Below are 9,491 nucleotides of genomic sequence, written 5' to 3' on the forward strand. Positions count from 1 at the left end.
TGGTGGATGGGTGCCAATAAAGCGGGCTGCTTTGTCATGGATGTAGTCAAGCTTCTTGAGTGTTGTCGCAGTTGCATTCATCCAAGCAAGTGGAGAGTATTCCATCACACTCCTGACTTGTACCTTGTAGATGGTGGAAAGGCTCTGGGGAGTCAGGAGGCGAGACACTCACCATAGAATACCCAGCCTCTGACTTGCTCTTGTTGCCACAGTATTTATGTGGCTGTTCCAGTTAAGTTTCTGGTCAATGGTAACCCCAAGGATGTTGATGGTAGGGGATTCGGCTATGGTAATGCCATTGAATGTTATGGGGTGGTGGTTAGACTCTTGCTTGTTGGAGATAGTCATTGCCTGGCACTTGTGTCGTGACTGTTACTTGCCACTTATCAGCCCAAGCCTGAATGTTGTCCAGGTCTTGCTGTACGCAGGCATGGACTGCTCCATTATCTGAGGAGTTGCGAATGGAACTGAACACTGCAGTCATCAGCGAACATTCCCACTTCTGACCTTATAATGGAAGGAAGGTCATTGATGAAGCAACTGAAGGTGGTTGAGCCTAGGACACTGCCCTGAGGAACGCCTGCAACGATGTCCTGGGGCTGTGATGATTGACCTCCAACTACCACAACTATCTTCCTTTGTGCTAGGTATGACTCCAGCCAGTGTAGAGTTTTCCCCCAGATTCCCATTGACTTCAGTTTTACTACAGCTCCTTGATGCCGCACTCGGTCAAATGCTGCCCTGATGTCGAGGGCAGTCACTCTCACTTTGCCTCTGGAATTCAGCTCTTTTGACCATGTTTGGACCAAGGCTGTGATGAGGTCTGGAGCCAAGTGGTCCTGGCGGAACCCAAATTGGGTATCGGTGAGCAAGTTATTGGTGAGTAAGTGCCGCTTGATACCACTGTTGGTGACAACTTCCATCACTTTGCTAATGATTGAGAATAGACTGATGGGGCAGTAATTGACCAGATTGGATTTGTCCTGCTTTTTGTGGCAGTTTTCCACATTGTCGCATCGATGCCAGTGTTGTAACTGTACTCGAACAACTTGGCTGGAGGTGCGGCTAGTTCTGGAGCACAAGTCTTCAGCACAACAGCCGGTGTATTGTCGGAACCCATAGCCTTTGCTGTATCCAATGCATTCAGCTGTTTTTGATATCACGTGGAGTGAATCGAATTGGCTGAAGACTGGCTTCCTTCGGAGGAGGCCGATATGGATCATCCTCTCGGCACATCTGGCTGAAGATGGTTGTAAACACCAGCCTTTTCTTCTCAGAAGATCAAGATGTAGAACCAGTTTGTGTCAAGATAAGAAATAATAAGGGAAAGAAATCACTGGTAGGAGTAGTCTATAGGCCCCCTAACAGTAGCTACACTGCAGGACAGCATATAAATCAACAACACATGGAGGCTTGTAAGAAATACTGCAATAATCATGGGCGATTTTAATCTTTTTGATTGGACAAATCAAATTGGCAAAGGTAGCCTTAAGGAAGAGTTCATAGAGTGTATTCGGGATGTTCTTAGAACAATACGATGTAGAGCCAACCAGGGAGCAGACTATTTTAGATCTGGTAATGTGTAATTAATGATCTCATAGTAAAGGATCCTCTTGGGAAGAGTGATCATAACATGGTATAATTTCAAATTCAGTTTGAGGCTGAGAAACTTGGGTCTCGTACTCGTGCCCTGAACTTAAATAAAGACAATTGCAAAGAAAGGGTAAGATGGTAGATAAGCAGTGATAGACATTTAAGGAGATATTTTATAACTCTCAGCAAAGATATATTCCAGTGAGAAAGAAAGATTCTTAAGAAGAACCAGCCATGGTTAACTAAGAATTTTTTGAGGATGTAACTGGTAGAGTGGACAAGGGAGAACCAGTGGATGTGGTGTATTTGGACTTTCAAAAGGCTTTTGACAATGTCCCACACAAGAGATTGGTGTGCAAAATTAAAGCACATGGTATTGGGGGTAATATACTGACGTGGATAGAGAACGTTGGCAGATAGGAAGCACAGAGTCGGGATAAATGGGTCCTTTGCAGAATGGCAGTGACTAGTGGGGTGCCGCAGGGCTCAGTACTGGGACTCCAGCTATTTACAGTATAAATTAATGATTTGGATGAGGGAATTAAGTGTAATATCTCCAAGTTTGCAGATGACACTAAGCTGGGTGGCAGTGTGAGCTGTGAGGAGGACGCTAAAAGGCTGCAGGGTGATTTGGACAGGTTAGGTGAGTGGGCAAACACGTGGCAGATGCAGTATAATGTGGATAAATGTGAGGTTATCCACTTTGGTGGCAAAAACACGAAGGCAGAATATTATCTGAATGGTGGCAGATTAAGAAAAGGGGAGGTGCAACGAGACCTGGATGTCATGGTACATCAGTCATTGAAAGTTGGCATGCAGGTACAGCAGGTGCTGAAGAAGGCAAATGGTATGTTGGCCTTCATAGCTAGGGGATTTGAGTATAGGAGCAGGGAGATCTTACTGCAGTTGTACAGGGCCTTAGTGAGGCCTCACCTGGAATATTGTGTTCAGTTTTGGTCTCCGATTCTGAGGAAGTACGTTCTTGCTATTGAGAGAGTGCAGCGAAGATTAACCAGACTGATTCCCGGGATAGCTGGACTGACATATGAGGAGAGACTGGATTGACTGGGCCTGTATTGACTGGAGTTTAGAAGGATGAGAGAGGATCTCATAGAAACATATAAAAATCTGATGGGACTGGACAGGTTAGATGAAGGAAGAATGTTTACGATGTTGGGGAAGTCCAGGACCAGGGGACATAGTCTACGGATAAGGGGTAAGCCATTTAGGACTGAGATAAGGAGAAACTTCTTCACTCAGAGAGTTGTTAACCTGTGGAATTCCCTACCGCAGAGAGTTGTTGATGCCAGTTCATTGGATATATTCAAGAGGGAGTTAGATATGGCCCTTACGGCTAAAGGGATCAAGGGGTATGGAGAGAAAGCAGGACAAGGGTACTGAGGTGAATGATCAGCCATGATCTTATCGAATGGTGGTGCAGGCTCGAAGGGCCGAATGGCCTACTCCTGCACCTATTTTCTATGTTTCTAAGAAGTAATGGATGGCATCAAATTGAAAACAAAAGCATACAATGTTGCGAAGATTAGTGGAAGGCCAGAAGATTGGGAACTTTTTAGAAAAGAGCAAAAGACGACTAAAAAAGAAAAAAGGGAAAGGAGATAGATTGAGAGTAAACTAGCAAGAAATATAAAAAGAGACAGTAAGAGATTCCATAGGTATATAAAAAGGAAGAGAGTAGCTAAGTTGGTCCCTTAGAGGATGAGACTAGGGAATTAATAATGGAAAACAGAAGTGGCAGAGAATTTGAACAAATATTTTGTATCGGTCTTCACTGTAGAAGACACTAAGAGCATCCCAGTAATGGATAATCAAGGGGCTATGGGGAGGGGACAAGATGGACAAGTCCCCTGGACCTAATGGCCTGCATCCTATGGTATTAAAAGAAGTGGCTACAGAGATGGTGGCTACATTGGTTGTAATCTGCCAAAAATCCCTGGATCCTGGATTTTTGATTGGAAAACAGCAAATGTAATTCCCTTATTTAAGAAAGGAGGGAGACAGAAAGCAGGAAACTGTTAGCCTAACATCAGTCATTGGGAAAATGCTGGAGTCCATTATTGATGAAGTAGCAGCAGGACATTTAGAAGATCATGGTACAGTCAAGCAGAGTCAGCATGGTTTTATGAAAGGGAAATCATGCTTGACAAATTTATTGGTGTTCTTTGAGGATGTAATGAGCAGGGTGGATAAAGGGGAACCAGTAGGTGTCATGTATTTGGATTTCTAGAAGGCATTCGATAAGGTGCCACATAAAAGGTTACTGCACAAGATAAGAGCTCATGGAATTGGGAGTAATATATTGACATGGATAGAGGATTGGCTAACGAACAGAAAACAGAATTGGGATAAATAGGTCATTTTCAGGTTGGCAAACTAACTAGTGGGGTGCCACAGGGATCAGTGCTGGGAACTCAACTATTTACAATCTATATTAATGACTTGGATGAAGGGACCAAGAGTAATTTAGTTTAATTTGCTGATGATACAAAGATAGGTGGAAAAGCAATTTGTGAGGACGACGCAAAGAATCTACAAAGGGATATGGATAAGCTAAGTGAGTGAGCAAAAATTTGGGAGATGGAGTATAATGTGGGAAAATGTGAGGTTATCCACTTTGGTATGAAAAATATAAAAGCAAATTATTTAAATGGGGAAAGATTAGAAAATGCTGCAGTACAGAGGGATCTGCGGGTCCTTGTACATGAAACACAAAAAGTTAGCATGCAGGTACAGCAAGTAATTAAGAAGGCAAATGGAATGTTGGCCTCTTTTGCAAGGGGGATGGAGTATAAAAGTAGGGAAGACCTGCTACAACTGTACAGGTTGTTGGTGACACCACACCTGGAGTACTTTATACAGTTTTGGTCTCTTTGGATTGGAGGCAGTTCAGAGAAGGTTCACGAGGTTGATTCGTGAGATGAGGGGGTTATGAAGAAAGGTTGAGCAGTTTAGGCCTATATTCATTGGAGTTTAGAAGAATGTGAGGTGATCTTATTGAGCACAGGTGAGCACAACAGTGGCAAATGGAATTCCATCCAGAGAAGTGTGAGGTAATACATTTGGGGAGGGCTAACAAGGAAAGGGAATACACATTAAATGGTAGGTCACTGAAAAGTGTAGAAGAACAAAGCAAGTGCATGTCCACAAATCCCTGAAGCTGGCAGGCCAGGTAGATAAGGTGGATAAGAAGGCATACGGAATGCTTGTTTTTATTAGCTGAGGCATAGAATACAAGAGCAGGGGTGATTATGCTTGAACTGTATAAAATACTAGTTAGGCTACAGTTAGAGTACTGCATGAGTTCTGGTCACCGCATTACAGGAAGGATGTGATTGCACTGGAGAGGGTACAGAGGAGATTTACGAGGATGTTGCCAGGAGTGGAGAATCTTAGCTATGAGGACAGATTGGATAGGCTGGGTTTGTTTTCCTTGAAACAGAGGAGACTGAGGTGTATAAAATTATGAGGGCCCTAGATATAGTGAATAGAAAGGGCCTATTTCCGAGCAGAGGGGTCAACAACTAGGTGCATAAATTTAAAGTAATTGGTAGAAGGTTTAGAGGTGATTTGAGGGGAGATTTCTCCACCCAGACGGTGTTGGGGGTCTGGAGCTCACTGCCTGAAAGGGTGGCTGAGGCAGAAACCCTCACCACGTTTTTAAAAAGCACTTGAGGCGCTGTAACCTGCGGACCTAGAGCTGGGAAGTGGGATTAGGTCGGATAGCCTCCTGTTGGCTGGCATGGACATGGCCTCCTTCCGTGCTGTAAATTTCCATGATTCTATGATTGTCAATCTGGTGAGAAAATGATCAGAAAAATAGTCAAACTGCCCCAGGGTCATGTTGTTCAGCCGCCGAATCCATAGAGAGTGCGGCTCTGCCGCTTCAGAGCGTACACCATATCCATGGCTGTGACCATTTTGCGTTTGGTGTGTTCAGTGTAGGTGACCACATCCCTGATCACATTCTCCAGGAAAACCTTCAGCACCCCGCGGGTCTCCTCGTAGATCAGGCCCGAGATCCACTTGACACCGCCACAGCGATCCAGGTGGCAGATGGCAGGTTTGGTGATACCCTGGATGTTATCACTGAGCACTTTACGGTGGCATTTGGCTCCGCCTTTACCAAGTCCTTTGCCTCCTTTACCTCGGCCAGACATCATAATTCTTCACAGGAACATAAATTGAATGATAAACTCTCGCCATCCAGATGTGTTTATGAAGCCAGCCCAGACCTGGTTGAGGAAGGCGAGTGTGAGAGAGGCAAGGAGGAACCAGAATCAGGGTGACAGGTTGAGCAGAGACAGTGGCCTCTGAGCTTCCAGATCCGCCTCCAGACTTCATGCTCCAGCATTGAAATACTTGCCTGCTCCTTCCCGGCACCCTCTCCCCGCCCAGTGTTTAACCCGACGGGAAGGGCCCTTGTGACCTCCCCTCCCCCAGCGGCTGCCGTTTCCTCTGTGCTTGGCTGATGATCGTTGAACACATCAGGGAGCGGAGATATCCCGGGCCCAAGTAAGGGAGCAAACAGCAGCCTCCTTCCAGCAGCTCATCACATTGAGACTGTGTCCGTAAATGGGCTTTGTGTCGGGGTATCGGGGGCTGTTTGTAAGAGGCAGAGTAGAGCAGGAAGTAGTTTGGGAACATGGAGTGAGTGGGGGAAGGGAGCGGAGATATCCCGGGTTGTGTGTGTACAGTGTAAGGCAACAGAGAAAGTTAATCACCGCACTCTTTCAAGTCATTGTTGCATTCTTTCACCAAATCAGTAGTAAATGTTCCTGATTCCCAATCTCACCATGTCTGCTCTTCTTGGACATTGAACAGTGGAAACACAGCTTGACAGTGAGGATGTGAGAAGTGTCACAAAGTGCATCTATTGCAGGCACCAGGACAGAAAGTGTGAAAGTGAACATTCCGTTTTGTTTCAGTGCGTTGAGTTCTCCAGAACCATGTTGAAGGTGATCGAGAGATACATTGTCGCTCCCTAAGATACATTCTGTTGACTGCACAGGCCCTTAACTTGGTTCTAATAGACTGAGAACAATTGTGGTACAGCCCAGGTACCTGTAGTTATAATCCAGAAAGTGATTCAGAATTTTACAGGTAGTCCTATGGGAGAGGAAGTTATAAATCTCGACTGTATCAATCGGGTGATCCCATTCATGAACCAGTGCCGGATTTGTATTGTGTCTGGATGCTGATAACTTTCTATAAAACCATCCTACACACCTGGTGTGGAAAATCTGAGTGCCGCTGTACTGCAGTGAGGTCAGAAACATAGACAATAGGTGCAGGAGTACGCCATACGGTCCTTCGAGCCTGCACCGCCATTCAATATGATCAAGTCTGATCATGTAACTTCAGTACCCCATTCCTACTTTCTCTCCATACCCCTTGATCCCTTCAGCCGTAAGGGCCGCATCTAACTCCCTTTTGAATATATCTAACGAACTGGTCTCAACAACTTTCTGTGGTAGAGAATTCCACAGGTTCACAATTCTGAGTGAAGAAGTTCTCTTCTCGGTCCTAAATGCCTTACCCCTTATCCTGAGACTGTGACCCCTGGTTCTGCACTTCCCCAACATCAAAAACATTCTTCCTGCATCTAACCTGTCCAATCCTCTCAGAATTTTATATGTTTCTATGAGATCCCCTCTCATTCTCCTAAATTCCAGTGAATGCCTAGTCGGTCCAGTCTTTCTTCATATGTCAGTCCCGCCATCCCGGGAATCAGTTTGGTGCACCTTCGCTGCACTCCCTCAATAGCAAGAATGTCCTTCCTCAAGTTAGGAGACTAAAACTGTACACAATACACCAGGTGTGGCCTCACCAAGGCCCTGTACAATTGTAGCAACACCTCCCTGCCCCTGTACTCAAATCCCCTCGCTATGAAGGCCAACATGCCATTTGCTTTCTTAACCGCCTGCTGTACCTGCATGCCAACCTTCAATGACTGATGTACCATGACACCCAGGTCTCGTTGCACCTCCCCTTTTCCTAATCTGTCACCATTCAGATAATAGTCTGTCTCTCAGGTTATCCACTTTGGTGGTAAAAACAAACATTTATCCACATTATACTTCATCTGCCATGCATTTGCCCACTCACCTAACCTATCCAAGTCACTCTGCAGCCTCATAGCATCTTCCTCGCAGCTCACACTGCCACCCAACTTAGTGTCATCCGCAAATTTGGAGATACTACATTTAATCCCCTCGTCCAAATCATTAATGTACAATGTAAACAGCTGGGGCCCCAGCACAGAATCTTGCGGTACCCCACTAGTCACTGCCTGCCATTCTGAAAAGTACCCATTTACTCCTACTCTTTGCTTCCTGTCTGCCAATCAGTTCTCATTCCACGTCAACATACTACTCCCAATCCCATGTGCTTTAACTTTGCACATTAATCTCTTGTGTGGGACCTTGTCGAAAGCCTTCTGAAAGTCCAAATACACCACATCAACTGGTTCTCCCTTGTCCACTCTACTGGAAACATCCTCAAAAAATTCCAGAAGATTTGTCAAGCATGATTTCCCTTTCACAAATCCATGTTGACTTGGGCCTATCATGTCACCTCTTTCCAAATGCGCTGCTATGACATCCTTAATAATTGATTCCATCATTTTACCCACTACCGATGTCAGGCTGACCGGTCTATAAATCTCTGTTTTCTCTCTCCCTCCTTTTTTAAAAAGTGGGGTTACATTGGCTACCCTCCACTCCATCGGAACTGATCCAGACTCTATGGAATGCTGGAAAATGACTGTCAATGCATCCGCTATTTCCAAGGCCACCTCCTTAAGTACTCTGGGGTGCAGACCATCAGGCCCTGGGGATTTATCGACCTTCAATCCCATCAATTTCCCCAACCAAATTTCCCGACTAATAAGGATTTCCCTCAGTTCCTCCTTCTTACTAGACCCTCTGACCCCTTTTATATCCGGAAGGTTGTTTGTGTCCTGCTTGGTGAATACCGAACCAAAGTACTTGTTCAATTGGTCTGCCATTTCTTTGTTCCCCGTTATGACTTCCCCCGATTCTGACAGCAGGGGACCTACGTTTGTCTTTACTAACCTTTTTCTCTTTACATATCGATAGAAGCTTTTGCAATCCGTTTTAATGTTCCCTGCAAGCTTCTTCTCGTACTCTATTTTCCCTGCCCTAATCAAACCCTTTGTCCTCCTCTGCTGAGTTCTAAATTTCTGCCAGTCCCCGGATTCGTTGCTATTTCTGGCCAATTTGTATGCCACTTCCTTGGCTTTAATACTATCCCTGATTTCCCTTGATAGCCACGGTTGATCCACCTTCCCTTTTTTATTTTTACGCCAGACAGGGATGTACAATTGTTGTAGTTCATCCATGCGGTCTCTAAATGTCTGCCATTGCCGATCCACTGTCAACTTCTTAAGTATCATTCGCCAATCTATCCTATACAATTCACGCCTCATACCTTCAAAGTTACCCTCCTTTAAGTTCTGGACCATGGTCTCTGAATTAACTGTTTCATTCTCCATCCTAATGTAGAATTCCACCATATTATGGTCACTCTTCCCCAAGGGGCCTCGCACAACGAGATTGCTAATTAATCCTCTCTCATTGCACAACACCCAGTCTAAGATGGCCTCCCCCCGAGTTGGTTCCTCGACATATTGGTCTAGAAGACCAACCCTTATGCACTCCAGGAAATCTTCCTCCATCGTATTGCTTCCAGTTTGGTTAGCCCAATCTATATGCATATTAAAGTCACCCATAATAACTGCTACACCTTTATTGCATGCAGCCCTAATTTCCTGTTTGATGCCCTCCCCAAGGTGTGGCCTCACCAAGGCCCTGTACAACTGCAGTAAGACCTCCCTGCTCCTATACTCAAATCCTCTC

The 9,491-nt window shown here is 45.1% G+C and overlaps 1 protein-coding gene across 1 annotated transcript; it reads right to left on the bottom strand.

The window, feature by feature from the left end:
- Positions 1 to 5,459: 5,459 nt before the first annotated feature.
- LOC139273431 (histone H4 type VIII-like) lies at positions 5,460 to 5,824 on the bottom strand. The gene has a single exon (XM_070890343.1). It carries the CDS (start codon positions 5,772 to 5,774, stop codon positions 5,460 to 5,462), a length of 315 nt encoding a protein of 104 aa, XP_070746444.1. The 5' UTR covers positions 5,775 to 5,824.
- Between the last annotated feature and the right edge of the window lie 3,667 nt (positions 5,825 to 9,491).

The sequence above is a fragment of the Pristiophorus japonicus genome, chromosome 9, assembly GCF_044704955.1.
Source record: "Pristiophorus japonicus isolate sPriJap1 chromosome 9, sPriJap1.hap1, whole genome shotgun sequence".
NCBI classification, from domain to species: Eukaryota; Metazoa; Chordata; class Chondrichthyes; family Pristiophoridae; genus Pristiophorus; species Pristiophorus japonicus.

Excerpts from the sequence above, each read along its gene's own strand:
- LOC139273431 (XM_070890343.1), bottom strand. The coding sequence starts at position 5,774 with ATGATGTCTGGCCGAGGTAAAGGAGGCAAAGGACTTGGTAAAGGCGGA.